Source organism: Hylobates moloch, unplaced genomic scaffold (assembly GCF_009828535.3).
Source record: "Hylobates moloch isolate HMO894 unplaced genomic scaffold, HMol_V3 SCAFFOLD_45, whole genome shotgun sequence".
NCBI classification, from domain to species: Eukaryota; Metazoa; Chordata; class Mammalia; order Primates; family Hylobatidae; genus Hylobates; species Hylobates moloch.
In genome coordinates this window covers 1,250,811-1,273,600 of record NW_026652320.1, presented here as the reverse complement: position 1 = coordinate 1,273,600, position 22,790 = coordinate 1,250,811, and the positions used below count along the sequence as shown (strand labels likewise).

The 22,790-nt window shown below is 42.1% G+C and overlaps 1 protein-coding gene across 3 annotated transcripts in view; it reads right to left on the bottom strand.

Annotated features, from left to right (window-relative positions):
• LOC116463628 (ubiquitin carboxyl-terminal hydrolase MINDY-2) overlaps positions 1 to 22,790 on the bottom strand; it is a 93,074-nt gene that overhangs the window by 49,341 nt on the left and 20,943 nt on the right. For all 3 annotated transcript variants that reach the window (XM_032146809.2, XM_032146810.2, XM_058434766.1), the window contains exons 3-4: positions 9,638 to 9,702; positions 2,002 to 2,160 (exon numbers count right to left, since the gene is read on the bottom strand). In XM_032146809.2, coding sequence (XP_032002700.1) covers positions 2,002 to 2,160; positions 9,638 to 9,702 — 224 coding nt within the window. The remainder of the gene's footprint in view (positions 1 to 2,001; positions 2,161 to 9,637; positions 9,703 to 22,790) is intronic.

The following is a 22,790-nucleotide window of genomic DNA, read 5'->3' as shown; positions in this document are numbered from 1 at the left end:
TGCAGTGGCATGATCTCGGCTCACTGCAAACTCTGCCTCCCAGGTTTAAGTGATTCTCCTGCCTCGGCCTCCTGAGTAGCTAAGATTACAGTCGCCCACTACTGCACCCGGTTAATTTTTGTATTTTTTAGTAGACACTGGGTTTCACCATCTTGGCCAGACTGATCTTGAACTCCTGACCTCATGATCCACCCGCCTCGGCCTCCCAAAGTACTGGGATTACAGGCGTGAGCCACTACACCCAACCTGTTCTTTATTATTTCTTACAGTGGCATTTGAATCTACAATTACCTCAAAATAAAAAGTTTAATTTATAAAAAAGGTAAATTCTCACCTCGTACCATAAAACAAAATAAATTTGAAAGGCATTGGCTGGTATAATTCCATTGTCTTTTTCTTTTAAAGTTTACAATTAACCAATATTATTTTGAAATTTGAATGTTACTTTATGTTAAAAAATGTAAGTAAGTGAAAATAATATTAAAACAGTATAGGAGTAGACATAACACAGATCAGTGGAAAAGAGAAGACGCTAACCTATTTAAAAATTTAGTATGTTATAGGAGAATTATTTTTTCCTTTCATCTTTCCAACTGACTCTCCATTTCTTCTGTATTCGGGAGACTAACCTCTATGGACTGCAGCAATTGGAATTCTTACTCTCTAATTATCAGTTGAATTTGGCCAAAGGGAGCTACTAAAGGAAATCAGAAAGTGACAGTCAGAGAACGTATTACCTGTGCTCTTTCCCTGCTGGGCCATAGCTTGGTGGTAGTATTCCTCTCCTGAAGGTCACATCTCCTGGTCAGGAGCTCTGTGCTTTAGTAATCAATCTTGCTGTGTTCTGCTAAGTATTCCCTCTCCTTGTCTTTTCAGAGTTATGAGAGGCAATCGTTTTCTGCTGTTGCTAGGTCTAAGATGCTACACTATCCCTTACTTATTCCCCTTAACTTTGCCCACACCTTTGTAAACAGTCTCTTCATTAAACTTTTGACAGTTCTCCTTACGTGTGTCATCTACTTCCTGCCAGGACTCTGATACCCTTAACAAGAGGCAAAATCTGGATTGCTAGACTAATATACCAAAGGTCAATGTACATTTAGAAATGTACAGTTAGAGTGATGGATATATGGGGGTGCCTTTTTAAAATAGCTTTGAAAAGAGATTTTCAAAGCTATGCAATAAAGAATACAGTCTTGTCCAAAGAGAGGTTTGACCTTTGTCCCGGCTCCTATGAAATAACTTCTATATCTTGGCATTTCCGTACCAATAGGAGTGACTGTGTTATTTATCATGGGCCCCTTGGGCCACACCTGCAGTTTATACTAACGATGGATCCCTTGAACCACATGGTGTCGGCTCAGCTTCCAGGGAGGGAAGGGTAAGAGTCTGGGTTCAATTACATGGGCAATAAATTAAATCATACCTACATAATGAAATCTCAATAAAAAATCTGAACCCTGAAGGTTGGGTGAACTTCCAGAATTGGCAGCACTCCATGCATATTGTCATACGTCAATTCCACAAGGGTATGATGTCCTGAGGATCCAAGGGAAGCTTCACAGTTGGAACCCTCCTAGATTCTGCCGTATGTGTCTCTTTCCTTTGCTAATTTTAACCTGTATCTTTGCCCTGTAATAAACTGTAATGGTGAGTATAATAGGTTTCAGGGAGTCCTGTTAGTCACTCTGGTGAATTACTGAACCTGAGGGTAGTTTTGGGAAGCCTTCGAACTTGTGATTGGTGTGAGATGTAAGGGTGGTCCTCTATGAGCTCTTCCCTCTAACCTTGTAGTTGGGCCCTAGCTCCTTATAGTTGGGGTCAGAAGCCTTGGGCAGACTTAGTAGTCTGGAGGACTCTGTTCTTAACCTCATAGTTTGGCTAATTCCAGGCAAAAGTACAAAAAAAGTAAGTAACAAAAAATACAAATTGAGATTAATTTGCCAAATTAATACATTTTTCCTGCATTTGTGTTTATATAATTCAAATTCTTTGACTTACCTGAGGGTCTACTAACCACCCATGGTACAAAGGAATATCAAGAAGATCAAATACTATGCATTCTGGTGTATATTCAAACACTCGAACACCAGTGAATCTTACATTTACATCCAGGCCTGTCTGTAGTTTGTGCAAAATTGCCATGGCATCACTCATATTCTGAAAATAGAAAAGGGGAAAGTTCTAATTCAGAAACATCAAAACGAGAACAAAAAAGATATTCAAGTACAAGCACATTTAATTTTCCATTTTATCCAATAAATTCAATTCAACATGTTTTTATTATTGAGTATCTACTATGTGCCAGGCACTAATTGGAGTTTGAAAGATATAACAATGAATAAAACAGACACAGAGGTGGGCAGATCACTTGAGGTCAGGAGTTTGAGACCAAACTGGCCAACATGGTGAAACCCTGTCTCTGAAAATACAAAAATTAGCTGGGCGTGGTGGCATGCACCTGTAGTCCCAGCTACTTGGGAGGCTGAGGTGGGAGGATCACTTGAACCCAGTAGGTGGAGGTTGCAGTGAGCTGAGATTACGCCACTGCATTCCAGCCTGGGCAACAGAGTGAGACTCTGTCTCAAAAAACAAAACAAAACAAAACAAGACAAAGTTCATGCTCTTATGCAACTAACATTCTATTGAGAGAGATAAACATGTATATATATAAAACAATGTCAAGTATTAGTAAGAAAAACTGAGCAAGATGAAGTTGTAGAGAGGAGTGGAAATGAAGGACCCATTTTAGACCAGAAAGTCTAAAGTCAAATGTTTTTTAATCAAAGAGGAAGAAGGCCTCTCCTACTGGTGAATCTAAAATAACTAAAAGTACGATCTTGAAAAGATGGTTGTACACCCATGCTCATTGCAACATTATTCATAACTCTTTATTCTTAGTTACAACTGACAAATGAATAAAGAAAATGAGGTATATACATACAATGGAACATTATTCAGCCTTAAAAAAAGAAGGAAATCCTGTCATATGCTATAACCGGATGAACCTTGAGGACATGATACTGAGTGAAATAAGCCAGTCTCAAAAGTAAAAATACTGTATGATTCTACTTATATGAGATATTTAGAGTCATCAAAATCATAAAAACAGAAAGCAGAATGGTTGTTTCCAGGAGACTGGAGGAAGTGGGAAAGGGGGGTTGTTTGATGGATATAGGGTCTCACTCTGTTGCCCAGGCTAGAGTGCAGTGATGTGATCATGGCTTACCACAGCCTTAAACTCCTGGGCTCACACGATCCTCCCGCCTCAGCCTCCCATGTAGCTGGGGCTACAGGTACATGCTACCATGCCCAGCTACTGTTTTTGATATTTTGTAGAGATAGGGTCTCACTATGTTACCCAGGCTACTCTTGAATTTCTGAGCTCAAGTGATTCTCTGCCTCAGCCTCTCAATGTATTGGGATTACAGACATAAGCCACCATGCCTGGCAAGTTTCAGTTTTAAAGATGAAAAAGTGGCCAGGCGCAGTGCCTCACACCTGTAATCCCAGCACTTTGGGAGGCCGAGGCGGGTGGATGACGAGGTCAGGAGATAGAGACCATCCTGGCTAACATGGTGAAACCCCGTCTCTACTAAAAATACAAAAAATTAGTCAGGCGTGGTGGTGGGCACCTGCAGTCCCAGCTACTCGGGAGGCTGAGGCAGGAGAATGGCATGAACCCAGCAGGTGGAGCTTGCAGGGAGCCGAGATTGCGCCACTGCACTCCAGCCTGGGCGACAGAGCGAGACTCTGTCTCAAAACAAAAAAAGGATATATTTTATATTATGTGGTTTTTAACACAATTAAAAAAAAAATAGAAACGAGCTATCAAGCCATGAAAAGACACAGAGGAAACTTAAATGCATAGTAGTAAAGAAAACAAGCTAATCTGAAAAGGCTACATACTGTATAATTCCAAATGACATTCTGGAAAGGGCAAGACTACAGAGACAGTAAAAAAGATCAGCGGTTGCCAAGGATTAAGGGAAAGGAGGAATGAACAGGCAGAGTACAGAGAATTTTTAGGACAGTGAAACTATTCTGTTTGATACTATAACGGTGGATACGTGTCATTATACATTTTTCAAAATCCATAGAATATACAAAACCAAGAAAGAGTAAATTATAGACTCTGGGTGATAATGATGTGGCATTGCCAGTTTATCAATAATAAATGAACCACTCTGGTGCAGGATGTTGATAGTGGGGGAAGCTATGTGTGTGGGGTTAGGAGGAACAGGAGGTATATAGAAATTCTCAGTATTTTCCATACTTAATTTTGCAGTGAATGCACTGAAAGGGAAGGAAGGATGGAAGGAAGGGACGGAGGGAGAGAGGGAGGAAGGGAGGGAGGGAGGGGAGTGGGCAGTGTAAATGGGAGAGGAAAGAAGGAGAGGGAGGTGAGGGAGACAGGCCTCTTTGAAAATGACACTAGAATAGAGACCACAGTGAGCACTGAATCTTAGGAAGCTCTGGGCAAAGAGCATTCCAAAGTAGACGCCAGTGCAAAAACAAGTTTATTACTGTGTCCATGGAATAGCATGGGGCCCAGTGTGGCTGGGACAAAATAAAAGTGAAAAGTTGTAGGAGATGAAGCCTAAGAGACAGGCGGAGGCTGGATCACAAAGACTTGTTTGTCAGATTAAGGAGTCATTCTGTCCACATCAGTTTTCTCAATAAACGTAGTCATATACATCTGGAATAAAGACTATTTTAAAATGCTTTTCTAAGCATGTTAACACATTAAATATGGACATACGTATAGAGAATATATTTGAAAGAATAAAGAAAAACCAATACATAAAATTTAACACACTTTTACTGAATCCCTACTGCTAATCAGACACTGTACAAGATACTAAAGATACAAAATATGAACAGTAGACTATAGTCTATAGAGGGGTTTGATAATAAAAAGGGTGAAAATGAAGGAAATCTTATATTAAAACTAGGGATTCTCTCTGAAATCTGAAAAAGACAAATTTAGGTTGCAAAAATGAAGTTCTGTTTTATGAAAGAATTCATAAAATTCCATTCTAACAGACTGTACAAACTGTAAACAGAAATCATTCAAATGTTTTAAATTCATGAATGATGCATTTATAATAGGATGACATTGTTATACTGCAGTCTCTGACCTTTGTCAGTTTCATCTCTTCCTACTATGTTTCCCCTAAACAATATATTTTCTCAACCTTCCCAAAAATCGAATGCTTAAAAACAATCAGCTTACATTTTTTTCCCTTAAGTGTTTTAGAACTTTTCTTAAATCTACAGCAATGATGAATCTGAAAAAATAGTAACAACAGTGAGCAATCTAAGAATTATAGTTTTACAACCACCAGATTTTCCTCTATTTTTGTAAATTCTTGTTTGTCAACCACCCAACTTCCTTTAGGGGCAATATGATTTCTAATGGCTCTGGGCTCATGCTTAAACCTTCATATATTTGCTGCAATTATTCCCCATTATTTAGTATTAAAACAACTGAGTTAACACCATTTGATATCTTCATAAAGATTAATAAAACTGACAAAAGAGGCCAGTTACAGTGGCTCATGCCTATAATCCCAGCACTTTGGGAGGCTGAGGTGAGCAGATCACTTGGGCCCAGGAGTTTGAAGCTGCAGTGAGCAACGATAGCACCACGGCAATCCAGACCAACTGACAGAGGGAGACCCTGTCTCAAAAAAAAAAAAAAGTTGGTGCAGTGACTCACGCCTGTAATCTCAGGTAGGTGGATCACTTGAGGCCAAGAGTTCGAGACCAGCATGGCCGACATGGTGAAATGCCATCTCTACTAAAAATTTAAAAATTAGCCAGGAGTGGTGGCACATGCCTGTAATCCCAGCTAAATGGGAGGCTGAGGCATGAGAATCCCTTGAACCTGAAAGGCGGAAGTTGTACTGAGCTGAGATCATGCCACTGCACTCCACCCCGTACAACAGAGGGAGAATTTGTCTTTTTTTTGTTTTGTTTTTTTGAGACAGAGTCTTGCTCTGTCGCCCAGGCTGCAGTGCAGTGGCATCATCTTGGCTCACTGCAACCTCCACCACCTGGGTTCAAGGATTCCATCTGCCTCAGCCTCTTGAGTAGTTGGGACCACAGGTGCGTGCCACCACGCCCAGCTAATTTTTTGTATTTTTAGTAGAGATGATTTCACTGTGTTAGCCAGGATGGTCTCGATCTCCAGACCTTGTGATCCCCCCGCCTCAGCCTCCCAAAGTGCTGGGATTACAGGCGTGTGCCACTGTGCCCAGCCGAGACTCTGTCTTAATAAAAAACAACAACTGATAAACCAAACAAACTTATTTTAAAACGGTTTTAAACTCTTGGGTATTTTGCCACTTTGTTCCTAATTCCAAATTTTACTTAATATTATAAACTATAAATGTGAGCTATGGTTGCTTACTTCACAAGAAGGGAGTACTACTGGATCCTTTAAGGCAGTAGTTAAACTGTTTCTTAGAACTCTTTTTCAAAGGAACTTTTAACATGGTCAAATATTTTAAATTTAAATACAAAATATATTTTAAGAATATATTTGCACTCATTAAAAATTTGTTATGAATACACACATCGTGTTTTCTTGTGCTGTCAGTATATTATTAGACAAAACTGGAAAAAATAGGCTCTTTGCTAACATTACAACTTCCGGTAAAGAGTTTTAATTGGGAATACTGCAGCTCTGTGTTGGTCTTTCTAAAATTAGGTTTGAAGAGATCTGTTCACGTAAAGTTACACAAAAAAGAACACTATTACATCACACTTGTGGAACATTACACATTAGCTTAGACTCAGCCCAGCCATATAAGCTTGACATACACTATTTTCAAAACAGTAATGTAATAATAACACCTTATAGTTTTATTGTTTATTTTAAGAGCAGGGTACTTTTTGCCTGATATGTTTACGAGAAATGCAAGCAGTTGTTAGATATCCTTTGTTTCAACTTTGAGCCAATACTTCCAATTCCTCTTCAAGAATCCTGATCAGTGTAATGGGAATGTATCCCAATGGAAGATGGACTTAAACCAAATGCTGATAACATTTGCAAGCATTTTTATTTTTCTTTCTTTCTTAATTTTTTGAGATGGAGTCTTACTATATCACACCCAGATTGGTCTCAAACTCCTAGGCTCAAGTAATCCTCCTGCCTCAGTCTCCTAAGTACCTGGAATTACAGCTGTGAACCACTGTGACTGGCTGCAAACAGTTTTCTTTTCTTTTTTTTTTTTTTGTAACAGGGTCTCACTCTGTTGTCCAGGCTGGAATGCAGTGGCGTGATCTTGGCTCACAGCAACCTCTGCCTCCTGGGCTCAAGTGATCCTCTAACCTCAGCCTCCCAAGTAGCTGGGACTATGGGCGTGTGCCACCAGGCCTGGCAAATGTTTTGTATTTTTTGTAGAGACAGGGTTTTGCCATGTTGCCCAGGCTGGTCTCACTCCTGGGCTCAAGTGATCCGCCTGCCTTGGCCTCCCAAAGTGCTGGGATTACAGGCACGAGCCACCAGGCCTGGTGCCTGCAAACACGAAAATTAAGATTTTCTCATTTCAATCAAGATTTTCTCAGGATTAGGCAACGAAAGTAAAATGAATTTGGAGGTTGATATCAGACCGCAGCTATCATCCACAGTCCCTAATTTTAAGTTTTTAATCAAAATAGCTTCATGATTTCAGTAAGAAATGATATAAATTTCATAAATACATGATATAAATTGAACTTTATCACTTTATACTTATCATGTACTGGTTTTATATATTGGAAGCTGGGACAAGATATCATTTGAAAAGAGGTTTCTATTGCTAAAAATATTTAAATATCACTGTTTTAAGATACAAATTCCCCTGATAAAATTTAAATCACTTAGAATACAAATTTGGCTTTAGCTATAGATTTTCTTTCTTCTCCTTCTCCTTGCTCTTTTTTTTTTGTCGCCCAGGCTGGATGGAGTGCAGTGGCGTGATCTCGGCTCACTCCAAGCTCCGCCTCCCGGGTTCAGGCCATTCTCCTGCCTCAGCCTCCGGAATAGCTAGGACTACAGGCGCCTGCCACCATGCCCGGGTAATTTTTTGTATCTTTTTTCAGTAGAGCTGGGGTTTCACCATGTTAGCCAGGATGGTCTCTATCTCCGCCTGCCTTGGCCTACCAAAGTGCTGGGATTATAGGCGTGAGCGACCACGCCCGGCCTCCTATTTTTTGAGGCAGAGTCTCCCTCTGCCGCCCAGGATGGAGTGTAGTGACGCAATCTCAGCTCACTGCAACCTCCGCCTCCCTGGTTCAAGCAATTCTCATGCCTCAACCTCCTGAGTAGCTGGGACTACAGGTAAGTGCCATTACACTCGGCCAATTTTTGTATTTTTAGTGGGGGGGGGGGGTTCCATGTTGGACAGCTGGTCTCAAACTCCTGGCCTCAAGTGACCCACCCACCTTGGCCTCCCAAAGTGCTGGGATTATAGGTGTGAGTCACCGCATCTGGCCTAGATTTCCTATCTTATATGATGCAATGTAAATTGATGATGATTATTATTCTTTTTTTTTTTCCTAATGAGACAGAGTCTTGCTCTGTCACCAGGCTGGAGCATAGTGGCACAATTCCAGCTCACTGTAACCTCCGCCTCCTGGGTTCAAGTGATTCTCCTGCCTCAGCCTCACAAGTAGCTGGGACTACAGGCGCGTACCACCATGCCCAGCTAATTTTTTTTGTATTTTTAGTAGAAATGGGGTTTCACCATGTTGACAAGGATGGTCTCCATCTCCTGACCTCATGATCTGCCCACCTCGGCCTCCCAAAGTGCTGGGATTACAGACATGAGCCACCACACCCAGCCAACTTGTTGATTTTTCAAATTTTATTAAGACTAGATTATCTGAACATTAAATTCAAGAAATTTTGCAAGACTGAAATGAGTTATGCTTTCTTTTTGCAAATCTGATACTGGTGAAAGTATGTTAAAAAAGGCTGCTTTGAAAGTAAACATGAAGGTTCCAATGATGTCTCTTTCTTCCCTGGCTAATACTTCCTTCCACTCTAAGAAGCCAATTCCTTCTTGCCTTCTATTGCCAAGTAAAGGAAGAATACTGAAGAAAATGAAGCTCCACTTGCTTTTTGCCAGCACCAATAATTTTGAGCCTAGTGAGACCTCCTACATTGCAGAACAGGATCTCTAAAGAACATGCCAAGAAATGTGGATACTGAAACTATCAAATAGCAAAACTTGTCCTAATGACATACCATATACATCATTTGTTCAACTTTCTCCTGAACATAACTTAATTGGAAAATATAAACAAAACGAAGACAGATACATCAATGACAAATTCACTTGGAAGTCAATTTTTCAAGAAAAACACTAGGTTTGATCTGTCATGGAATGAGAAAAAAAAAAAGGAAAAATACTGAGGAAAAAAAGGAAAAATCTGGCTGTGAGCTAAAAATGGATTTTGTATTTTTAAAGAGGTATAAAAAAGAAAACAAAGAATATGTAACAGAGACTGACCACATGTGGCTTGCAAAGTCTAAAGTGTTTACTATCTAATCCTTTATAGAAAAATGCTGCCAGCTACTAATAGACACCAATGTATATATTTAAACTTTAAAATTACATACTTTAACAAAAACTGTGTTTATTACCTGTTCATAATTTAAACGTTGAATTTCTGAAATTTCTTTTGGCTTTGCATCAAGCATGTAATCTCCTGTAAAAAAAAGAATTGTAAAATTGCCTTTTAAAAACTTGCTTTTCTGATTACAAAAGTAATAGAACTTAATTATAAATGTTAAAACACTGTAGCTATAGTTGACATATAAAATTGACTCCCCAATCCTACCCAGAGAAAATCAATGTTAACTTTTCCTATCACTTCAAATATTTTTTCAATGTATATACTATAGTGCTTTTGAACTTACTTCCATTTTATAATATATTTCAGCATCATTCCATGTTATTACGTATAAAGGTCCCAAAGGTTGTACCAAATTTCACTGCTGTCAACAATATAACTATTTCTGATTACCTCGCCAACAATGGGTATTATCAGTCTTCTAAATGTCTGCAACACTGAGAAGTAAAAAAACAAATTTTGGCATCTGGCTGGGTTTGGTGGCCCATGCCTGTAATCCCAGAACTCTGGGAGGCTGAGACGGGTGGATCACCTGAGGTCAGGAGTTCAGCCTGGCCAACATGGTGAAACCCCAACTCTACTAAAAATAAAAAAATTAGCTGGGCGTGGTGGCGGGTGCCTGTAATCCCAGCTACTTGGGAGGCTGAGGCAGGAGAATCGCTTGAACCTGGGAGGTGGAGGTTGCAGTGAGCCAAGATCGCACCACTGAGCTCCAGCCTGGGCAACAGAGTGAGACTCTCTGCCTCAAAAAAAAAAAATTTTTTTTTTTTTTTTTTTTTTTCATTTAAAAAGATGGTATTTTTATATACAAGTTTTTATTTGGTATCTCCTTTTAAATACATGTATAAGCTTTTGGTATACGTGGCAACTTTTAAATATATGTAGTACCTTTTAAAAATATGGATCACAATTTTAATACTTTTAAATCTATGTATTATCTTTCAAATTATATATTAGCTGTATGTACATACTTTTTTCTTTGAATTATCTACCTATATAATTATCATCTTTTTTTTTTTTTTTTAAGAGACGGGGTTTTGCCATGTTGCAGCCTCCCAAAGTGTTGGGATCACAGGCATGAGCCACTGTTCCTGGCCTATCTTTTCTTACTGAACTGTAAAAGCTAAATTGGGCTGGGCATGATGGCTCATGCCTATAATCCCAGCACATTGGGAGGCCAAGGAGGGTGGATCACCTGAGATTAGGAGTTCAAGACCAGCCTGGCCAGCATGGTGAAATCCTGTTTCTACTAAAAATACAAAAATTAGCCAGGCGTAGTGGCGTGCACCTGTAGTTCCAACTACTCAGGAGGCTGAGGCAGGAGAATTGCTTGAACCCAGGAGGTGGAGGCTGCAGTGAGCCAAGATCGCGCCACTGTACTCCAGCCTGGGTGATAGAGCGAGACTCTGTCTCAAAAACAAAAACAAATTTTATTTTAAAAAAATCTTGTCAACTGGTTAGTCTGTCTCTACCCTTCCAGACAACTAGTTAACTGATTTTTTTGTGAGATCTAGACTTAGTGATGTCACTGAGACTGCACATTTTAGAAGACTTTTTTTTTTTTTTGAGACCGAGTCTTAGTCTGTTGCCCAGGCTGGAGTGCAGTGGCCTGATCATGACTTGCTACAACCTCAGCCTCCCTAAACTCAGGTGATCCTCCCACCTCAGCTTCCTGAGTAGCTGGGACTACAGACACGCACCACCACACCTGGCTAATCGTTTCAAAAAAAAAAGAAAAAAAGCTAAACTGCATGCAGAAAAATGAGCAAAACTTGGAATGGCAATGGGAGAAAAAGCATCTTTTGAGGGGAAGAATGAATGGAGAAAGCACATATAAGAAAGATCATGTTGGCCGGGCGCGGTGGCTCACGTTTGTAATCCCAGCACTTTGGGAGGCCAAGGCGGGCGGATCACGAGGTCAGGAGATTGAGACCACGGTGAAACCCCGTCTCTACTAAAAATACAAAAAAATTAGCCGGGCGTGGTAGCGGGCGCCTGTAGTCCCAGCTACTCAGAGAGGCTGAGGCAGGAGAATGGCGTGAACCCGGGAGGCGGAGCTCGCAGTGAGCCGAGATTGAGCCACTGCACTCCAGCCTGGGTGAAAAAGCGAGACTCCGTCTCAAAAAAAAAAAAAAAAAGAAAGATCATGTCACATGAACAGCTTATAAGAAGATTTAATACAAAAGATTTATATTGTAAAGTAGTGGCAAACATGGTTGAATGAGTAAACTTGAACACATTTTAGAAAATCCTAAATAATATGCTGTAAATTTGGCTGACTGTAAAAGATCACAGGGATCTTCATACTTTTAAGTAGAGGAGTGAAGGATGAAATTGATGCTTTAGGAGAACACACTGATATGTAGGCTAATTTAGAGGACAAAGAACGATACAGTTTGCAGGTAAATCAGGTTGTGAAGTATGAGTATTAGAGGACAAAGAACGATACAGTTTGCAGGTAAGTCAGGTTGTGAAGTATGAGTATATAGAAAGAGAAAAAATTTCAAGAATTAATAAAACCTTGCTACGAATGGGATATTCTAAATAAACAGAAAACAGGAAACCAAAATTTGATAGCTACTTTAGGCCAAAAAAATGGAAGAGAGGGCTTGGCATAAGTTAGCTTATACCAGGTGAACATTTGGAAAAAAGGAAATACAGGCAACTCTGGGTGAAATTAAAATGCTTCAACATTGACCTCGCTTTATAGCGTATTTATATTCAAAAGATGAAATAATTTTTTAAAAATCAGACAATGCCATCATCTCTATTATTTTTCTTACTTTATACTATGCCAGTCTCATCATCATACTAACAATTTCAGATGGCTGAAGTCACAATATACATTCCAGTTTATGTTGAGTTTCATATTCCTGCCCATTTCCTGCCTTCTCCCTACATCTCTTCCGCACCTTACTTTATTACACTTCCTAACACTTCCTAGGTATTGTGTTTCTTTCTCTATGCCAAAGCCCTCCAAAAAGCCATGTCCATGTCTGGCTCTGCTCTCATATTCTAGTAACAGGAATTTCCAGATTGAAATTCACTTCTTCTCCTCTAACCTTTGCCAATCAAAATTCCCATTTCCTTGGGGTACTTCAGCTAGGCATTAGGAAAGCAATTATTAGTTTCTCTTACAATCCCTCTACTAGTGTTTCCTTTTTTTTTTTTTTTTTTGAGATGGGAGTCTTGCTCTGTCGCCCAGACTGGAGTGCAGTGGCGTGATCTCGGCTCACTGCAAGCTCCACCTCCCAGGTTCATGCCATTCTCCTGCCTCAGCCTCCCAAGTAGCTGGGACTACAGGCGCCTGCCACCACGCCTGGCTAATTTTTTGTATTTTTAATAGAAACAGGGTTTCACTGTGTTAGCCAGGATGGTCTCGATCTCCCGACCTCATGATCTGCCCGCCTCGGCCTCCCAAAGTGCTGGGATTACAGGCGTGAGCCACCGCGCCCAGCCGTGTTTGCTTTTTAACTCAAAAACATCTCTTTTTTCTCCAGAGAAATGGAGTAATCTCAACAGAACATCTAAATAGCTTAGAAAATTAAACATTTGTTCTGGCATGGTTGGCCCTGAATAAAGTTTACTTTTGGTGAGGCAGAGCCTTCAGAATTTCTTTGCCTACATCATTCTTGTTCACTTCTCCCCAACCTCCCATCAAAATATTACTTTTACAGTGTCCCTAGTAGCTAAGTCCTCTCACCAGTGATTCCCAAACCTCTTTAGCTACACCAGGTCTAGCTATTTCCTCACTAATTTTTCTTTTTCCTTATTAAAATTATCTGTCCTATGTTCTGCTTCCTCAGGGCTTTGCTAGCTAAGAGTTAGATAAATTTAACATACCAAGATGTGTTAACTATTTCTTTTATTACTCTTTCCAAGAAAAATACCATGCTGACATTTTCGTGGTTAGAGTACACTTAACGCAGCCACATTAACTACATGTTGACACCTCCAAATAACTAGCTCACAGTACATGCTCAGTAAATATTTACTGGATTGCTGGGCACAGTGGCTGACGTCTGTAATCCCAGAACTTTGGGAGGCCAAGGCGGGCGGATCACCTGAAGTCAGGAGCTTGAAACCAGCCTGGCCAACATGATGAAAACCCATCTCTGCTAAAAATACAAATATTAGCTGGGTGTGGTGGCAGGTGCTTGCAATCCCAGCTACTTGGGAGGCTGAGGCGAGATAATCGCTTGAACCCAGGAGGCAGAGGTTGCAGTGAGCCAAGATTGTGCCATTGTACTCTAGCCTGGGTGACAAGAGTGAAACTCTGTCTCAAAAAAAAAAAAAAAAAAAAATTTTTTTTACTGGATTAAAAACGCAAGAAAAGGACTGGGTGTGGTGGCTCACACCTGTAGTCCCAGCACTTTTTGAGAGGGCAAGGTGGGTGGATCACGAGGTCAGGAGTTCGAGACCAGCCTGGCCAACATAGTGAAACCCCATCTCCACTAAAAAAAAAAAAAAAAAATACAAAAATTAGCTGGGCATGGTGGTGGGCGCCTGTAATCCCAGCTGCTCGGGTAGCTGAAGCAGGAGAATTGCTTGAGCCTTGTAGGCGGAGGTTGCAGTGAGCCAAGATTGCACCATTATCCTCCAGCCTGTGTGAAGAGCAAGACTCCATCTCAGGAAAAAAAAAAGAAAAGAAAGAAAAACACAAGTAGAGGAACTTTCAAATATTATATCAAAAACACTTTGGGATTGTAGAGGGGTAAGAGGGATGTATTTTTGAGTATATGAGCTTTTCAGCATACTTTAAATCATAGAAGGTGCCCAGATGGGGACAGCACATTAACTCCTCTGAACACTGGTTTCCTCTTCTGTAAAAGAGAGGCATTACAATTTTTTGATGGCTTTATTTTTGCACCAATCTCATCTTTGTACTATTAGTACTTCTGTACTTATGGCTCTGCTCATCGGTTCTCTGCCACCACAATCGTATCTCTTCATTTGCAGTACTCATGGCAAAAGAGCTCATTTTGTCTCAGAAGGTATGCAAAGTCAAGTAGAGTGCTAGTGACAAGGAGCAGGGAAGAGGTTAGGTAAATGGCATCAACTTGTGATAGCACAGAAAGTAGAGCCAGAATGAAGATAAGAGCTATGGAGTGGCAGCACAGTTTAACACTGTCCAGTTGAAATATAATGCAAGCCATGAATTTGTAATTTTAACCTTCCTCCCTCCCTCTCTCTCTCTCTCTCTCTCTCTTTCTTTCTTTTCTTCCCTCTGTTGCCCGGGCTGGAGTATACTCGTCACGCTGCAGACTCCCTGACTCCGGCTCCCGTGATTCTCCTGCCTCGGCCTGCAGGCTGCCTGGGATTGCAGGTGCGTGCCACCACCCCTGCCTCGTTTTTGTCCTTTGGCTGGAGGCGCGGTTTCGCCAAGTTGGCCATGCTGCTCTCCAGCTCCTGACCTCGAGTGGTCTGCCCGCCTCGGCCTCCCGAGGTGCTGGGACTGCAGACGGGAGTCTCGCTCACTCGCTGCTCGGTGTTGCCCAGGCTGGAGTGCAGTGGCGTGGTCTCGGCTCACTGCAGCCTCCGCCTCCCAGCCGCCTGCCTTGGCCTCCCAGGGTGCTGGGATTGCAGCCTCTGTCTGGGAGGTGGGGAGCGTCTCTGCCTGGCTGTCCATCGTCTGGGATGTGAGGAGCGCCTCTGCCCGGCCGCCCCGTCTGGGAGGTGAGGAGCGCCTCTGCCCAGCCGCCACTCCGTCTAGGAAGTGAGGAGCGCCTCTGCCCAGCCGCCACCCCGTCTGGGAAGTGAGGAGCGCCTCTGCCCGGCCGCCACCCTGTCTGGGAAGTGAGGAGCGCTTCTGCCCGGCCGCCGGCCGCCTCCTCTGGGAAGAAATGAGGAGCGCCTCTGCCCGGCCCCCCATCGTCTGGGAAGTGAGGAGCGCCTCTGCCCGGCCGCCCCGGCTGGGAAGTGAGGAGCGCCTCTGCCCGGCCGCCACTCCGTCTGGGAAGTGAGGAGCGCCTCTGCCCGGCCGCCACACCGTCTAGGAAGTGAGGAGCGCCTCTGCCTGGCCACCCCGTCTGGGATGTGGAGAGCGCGTCTGCCCAGCCGCCCCATTTGGGAGGTCTGCCACAGAGGTTAGACGCAATGTGGGGGCTGGACGTGGTGGCTCACGCCTGTAGTCCCAGCACTCTGGGGTGCCGAGGCGGGTTGATCACTTGAGGCTAGGAGTTCGAGACCAGCCTAGCCAACATGGTGAAACATATGAAAAATACAACAAACCAACCAACCAATCAACCCAGCAACAACAAAACAGGTCTACCCTGGAGTCATACTCTAATTTTTTCTATTTTCCTCCCTTTCTGATCCTTTATCCCACTTGCTTTTTCTTCCTCTTCTCCTTCTTCTTTGTCAAACAGAGGATTGAGTTATTATCATTGATCCATACAAAGTCCTTCTCTCATTTATTTTCTTTAATTCCCACCCCCCATTTCTATTCCCCGTCTTCCCATGTGCAACCTTCCTAATATGTTTGATATGCATCTTTTTGTTTGTATGTATTTTTAGAAAATGTTTATTGTTTTGTGTGCAAAAAAAATTAATAAAAAAATGTAATTTTAAATTTTCTAGTAGCCACATTAATAAAGGTCAAAATAAATAGGTAAAATTAATCTTTTCTTTTTTTTTTTTTGTTTGAGATAGGGTCTCACTTTGTCACCCAGGCTGGAGTACAGTGGCACAAACATGGCTGACTGCAGCCTTGAACTTCCAGGCTCAAGTGATCCTCCTGCCTCAACCTCCTGAGTAGTAGGGACTACTGGTAAGCATCATCACACATGGCTAATTTTTAAAATTTTTTGTAAATTTTTGAAATGTTGCCCAGGCTGGTCTTGAACTCCTGAGCTCAAGTGATCTGCCTGCCTCAGTCTCCCGAAGTGCTGGGATAAAAGGCATGAGCCATCACACCTGGCCAAAATTAATCTTAATAATATATTTTATTTAACTTAGTATATGAAAATTTCAACAATCAATATTTTAAAATTATGATATTCTTTTTATCCAAATCTTTGAAATCCGGTATATATTTTACATTTACAGAACATCTCAATTCACACTGGCCACATTTCAAGGACTCAATAGCCACATGTACCTAGTGGCTACTATATTCTTCACTGCAGGTTTAGGTGATATATGGCAATGATCTAAGAAAGAATAGTAAATGAGTCCAATTTGACTCAATCTGACTTACACAATTCCATCTGAGAACAAGGAAAGTAGGGTGGAGAGTGGATGGATATGGAAGAGCTAGATAGGAAACAGGGTCAGAAATACATGTAACTCATTACTTAAATTATATATAGTTACATATAAATGGCCAGGTGCAGTGGCTAATGCCTATAATCCCAGCACTTCGGGAGGCCAAGGCAGGCGGATCACTTGAAGCCAGGAATTCAAGACCAGCCCGGCCAACATGGGGAAACCCCATCTTTACTAAAAATACAAAAATTAGCTGGGCATGGTGGTGGGTGCCTATAATCCCAGCTGCTCAGGAGGCTGAGGCAGGAGAATTGCTTGAACCTGGGAGGCAGAGGTTGCAGTGAGTGAGATCGTGCCACTGCACTCCAGCTTGGGCAACAGAGAGACTCAGTTTCAAAAAACAAAACAAAATAAAACTACATTTAACTTGTTATTATCCCATTTAGGAAACTAAAATAGATTAAGCATCCTATTACAGTAAATTCAAACTTCCTGCCTGGCTCACAATACTCTCTTTTTTTTTTTTTTTTTTTTGATACGGAGTCTTGCTCTGTCTCCCAGGCTGGAATGCAGTGGCGCAATCTCGGCTCACTGCAAGCTCCACCTCCCAGGTTCACGCCATTCTCCTGCCTCAGCCTCTCCGAGTAGCTGGGACTACAGGCGCCCGCCACCACGCCCGGCTAATTTTTTTGTATTTTTAGTAGAGACGGGGTTTCACCGTGGTCTCGATCTCCTGACCTTGTGATCCGCCCGCCTCGGCCTCCCAAAGTGCTGGGATTACAAGCGTGAGCCACCGCACCCAGCCCACAATACTCTCTTGCCACAATCTACTTAATCCAATCTCTATTTCTCTAACTATACAACATGCAGATTTACCAACTATAGTCAAATTAGACACATACACTGTTACTTCAATATGCCTTACATATTTTCACCTCTAGCTTGAGCTTAAGATAGTTTCCACCTAGCCCTCAAACAACCTTTCCTATTCATTACAATGGCATAGATTCTAACTATCCTTCAAAGCCCGATACAAGTCACATGTTCTCCATTAAGCCTTTTCCTACTCCTTACCCACTTCCCATACCCATTTGTACCCAAACTTCTCAAAAGTTTTTTGCCCTTGAGGCTCCACTTCCTTACCTCCCAGATACTCTTCAACTCACCACTCCATTTCCGTCTCATCACTGCAGTGACACGGTTTGATGAAGGTCACAATAACCACACTGCCAAGTCATAAAGAGAGTATTCTCCAGTATTCAATACCTTTCTCCTTTCTTCTAACAATCTTCACCCTCTCTTGGCTTCATCCTACCACTCTCTACTGGCTTTTCTCCTATCTTACCAGCTACTTCTTCACTATTTCTCTGTCCTCTATTTCATGCATTTTAGCAGAGGTAATGTTGCACCTAAAGGGTCAAAAACTGGTTCTTGGTGCAGGAGGGAGGGTGGCCAAAAAAAAAAAACTTAGGTACTATAATGGCCTAAGTGCCTTCAAAGGGCTACAAATACAAAAAAACACATACAATAGGCCGGGCGCAGTGGCTTACGCCTGTAATCCCAGCACTTTGGGAGGCCGAGACGGGTGGATCACGAGGTCAGGAGATCGAGACCATCCTGGCTAACACGGTGAAACCCTGTTTCTACTAAAAATACAAAAAATTAGCTGGGCGTGGTGGCAGGCGCCTGTAGTCCCAGCTACTCAGGAGGCTGAGGCGGGAGAATGGCGTGAACCAGTAGGTGGAGCTTGCAGTGAGCTGAGATCGCGCCACTGCACTCCAGCCTGGGCAACAGAGCAAGACTCCGTCTCAAAAAACAAAACAAAACAAAAAAACACATACTATATATCTACAGTATTAAAATGTCCTAAAGTGAGCCATTAGGACAAAAGTGTCTATAAAGGCTCCTCAGAATGGCAATAACGAAAAGAAAGTTGAAATACTGCTCCACCTAATTTCTGCATACTGGGAAACTTCAGGGGAGAATCTTGGACCCCTATTCTTTTCTCTGTTATCTTATCAACTTCCACAGATTTATTTATTTATTTATTCACGTTTTTTGGAGACGGAGTCTCGCTCTGTCGCCCAGGCTGGAGTGCAATAGCGCGATCTCGGCTCACTGCAAGCTCCGCCTCCCGGGTTCACGCCATTCTCCTGCCTCCGCCTCCCGAGCAGCTGGGACTACAGGCGCCCGCCACCGCACCCAGCTAATTTTTTTGTATTTTTAGTAGAGACGGGGTTTCACCGTGGTCTCGATCTCCTGACCTTGTGATCCACCCGCCTCGGCCTCCCAAACTGCTGGGATTACAGCCGTGAGCCACCGCACCCGGCCCAACTTCCACAGATTTAAATACCATTTTTATACTGATGATTTCTAAATTCTTATCTTGAATTTCAGTGTTCTCTGGAACTCACAGTCTGCCATTAGCAAATTCCCTAGGTATTCAACTTCTCTGACTGTTCCCTTCACCTTATTATCTGAGTATCTGACTCTGTCTTGATGACAATGCAGTTCTCTTAAGTGATAGTTCTGTTCTGTCTCATACTTCTTTTATCAGTGAACCTCAAAGTGGAATAGGTACCCATTTGCTCCTTACTGTCATTCTCTCCCCACTTCCTCCCTAAACTCCTCAGTTTTAAAACTCAGATAATTCTACCCATTACCTGCCCACCTTGTTGCAGTTACCTACTGATCTTCAGGCCAATCCCCTTTACTCTTAGCTCACTATCTTTCTCCAACACAAATCCCATAATTTTTGGTAATTTCAATACGCATGGAGATGTCCCTTCCAATACCCTGCCTCTCTGTTCCTTGACCTCTTCTCCAACAAAAATATTTTATTCTTAAAACACACACCCCCCCCAAAACAAACAAACAAAAAAAAACCATAAAACTTTTATTCTACTTTATCTCAGAAACTCATTTCCCATGGTAATACAGTTTCATTATTACCAAAAATTCCTCAGCTCTATCAGGAATCGAGACTTACAATCCATTAATCTCATTACATTTTCCTTCAACACACTTACATCATTTCCTCTTTATGAAGCTTAAATTCTATGGCCCATGATTATAATCACTCTCTATACACACCTTCATACCTTAGATTCCTCCCCTCCTTCCCCACCGCACAACCCTGGCCCCACCACGGGCAACATGTAGAGCAACATACCCTAGATTCTTTCGTCAACACACTCATCAGGCAAAAAGTCCAGCTCTGGTTAAAACCTGGCCTCCCATTATTCAGGCCTGGACTCGTGCAGCTGAACGTGACTGAGAAAACATAACACCATGCTGGCTGGTTTCACTAACCTCAAAGGTAGCACCCAAAAATCATACCACAGCTCTCTAATCCATTCACTCTCCCATTTCTCTAAGCAATTATTTTATACCTTCCCTTTTACTTCCAACAACTCCTCCCTCATCCTCACTCCCAGCTGATGACTTTGTTTCCTATTTCATTGAGAAAACAGAAGCACTCAAGAGACGTGCTACAACCACACCCACCCACCTACCTACACCTATTTGTAATATATTCTGTCTTTCCTCCTATTACCATGGATGAACTATCTAAGGCTAATTTTTCTATTTGTATAAAGTACTTTTTGCAGTTCCCTTTCTCTAGTTTTCTCTTTTATAAAATGGCTTTGAGGTATAATCCACACACCATACAACCTACTCACTTAAAATGTACAATTCAATTATTTTTTGTTGTATATTCACAGGATTATGAAACTATCATCATGATCTAATTTTATTTTATTTTTATTTTTATTTTTTTTTGAGACAGAGTCTCGCTGTCGCCCAGGCTGGAGTGCAATGGCGCGATCTCGGCTCACTGCAGGCTCCGCCCCCCGGGGTTCACGCCATTCTCCTGCCTCAGCCTCCGGAGTAGCTGGGACTACAGGCGCCCGCCACCTCGCCCGGCTAATTTTTTGTATTTTTAGTAGAGACGGGGTTTCACTGTGTTAGCCAGGATGGTCTCGATCTCCTGACCTCGTGATCCGCCCGCCTCGGCCTCCCAAAGTGCTGGGATTACAGGCGTGAGCCACCGCGCCCGGCTCCTAATTTTATTTTTTAAATTTATTTATTTATTTATTTACTTATTTATTTATTTATTTATTTTTTGAGACGGTGTCTCACTGTCGCCCAGGCTGGAGTGCAGTGGTGTTTTCTCCACTCACTGCAACCTCCAACTACTGGGTTCAAGCAATTCTCCTGCCTCAGCCTCCCAAGTAGCTGGGACTACAGGCATGTGCCACCACACCCGACTAATTTTTTGTATTTTTAGTAGAGACGGGGTTTTGCCATGTTGCCCAGGCTGGTCTTGAACTCCTGAGCTCAAGTGAACCACCCACCTCAGCCACCCAAAGTGCTGGGATTATGGTGTAAGCCACCGTGCCAGTCCCATGATCTAATTTTAGAACATTTTGGTCTTCCCTAAAAGAAACCCTGTACCCATTAGCAGTCAACCCCCATTTCACCCCATCTCTTCCCCAGCCCTAAGCAACCACTAATCTACTTTCTGTCTCTATAAATGTGTCTATTCTGTTTTTTTTTTAATTTTCATTTTTTAGAGATAAGGTTCTTGCTCTCTCACCCAGGAGGGAATGCAGTGGTATGGTCATAGCTCATTGCAGTCTCAAACTCCTAGGTTCAAGTGATCCTCCCACCTCAGCCTCCCAAGTAGCTGGGACCATAGGCACGCACCACCAGCCTGGCTAATGGATGTTTCATATAAATGGAATCATACACTATATGGTCTTTTGTACTTTGCCTCTTTCACTTAAATGTTTCAGGGTTCATCCATGTTATAGCGTGTATTCGTACTTCATACCTTTTTATGGCTGAATAATATTCCATTGTACAAATTTATATTTGTTCATCTGCTCATCAGTTGATAGACATTTCGGTTGTTTCCATTTTTTGACTACTATGAATAATACTGCTTTGAACATTTTTCTTTTCTTCCCCCTGAGACAGAGTCTTGCTCTGTCGCCCAGGCTGGAGTGCAATGGCATGATCTCGGCTCACTGCAACCTCTACCTCCCGGGTTCAAGCGATTCTTCTGCCTCAGCCTCCCGAGTAGCTGGAATTACAGGCATATGCCACCACGCCCGGCTAATTTTTTCATGTTCTTAGTAGAGACGGGGTTTTACCATGTTGGCCAGGCTGGTCTCAAACTCCTGACATTGTGATCCACCCGCCTTGGCCTCCCAAAATGCCGGGATTACAGGCGTAAGCCACTGCGTGTGGCCTGAACATTTTTATAAAAGTTGTATGGACATATGTTTTCACTTCTCTTGGGTAAATACCTAGGAATGATATTTCATGGTCATACGGTAATTCTGTTTAACTTTTTAAAGAATTGCCAAACTGCTTTCCAAAGTGGCTGTATTATTTTACATTTCTACCGGCTCTAGGTTTGAGGGCTTCCAGTTTTCTCTTGTTTCCAGTCTGGTTTTCATTCCATACATTCATCAAGGTTACCAACGTTCTCCTTATGGCTAAATCAACAGTCAATTTTTAGTCTTCCTCCTGCTTGAGCTATTAGCAGCATTTGATTCAGCTCATCTCTCACTCTTCCTTGAAACATTTTTTCATTAGGATTCTAGGAAATCACAGCCTCCTATTTTTCTTCTACCTGGCTGACCATGCTGGCTCTTTCTCCTTCCCCATCTTCTAATCACTGGCATATCCCAGACTCAATCTACTGATCTTTTCTCTTTTATCTACTACATTCCTTCCCTTAATGATCTCACCCAATCTAACTACTGTTTATATATGTTGTCTGTAAATATATATTTACAGGCTAGACTTGTACTGTCTAATACAGTAGCCAGTAGCAATATGTGGCTATTAAATTTAATTTATATTATATAAAATTAAAAATTCAGTTCCTTGGTCACATCACACACATACACACACACACACACACACACACACACACACACACA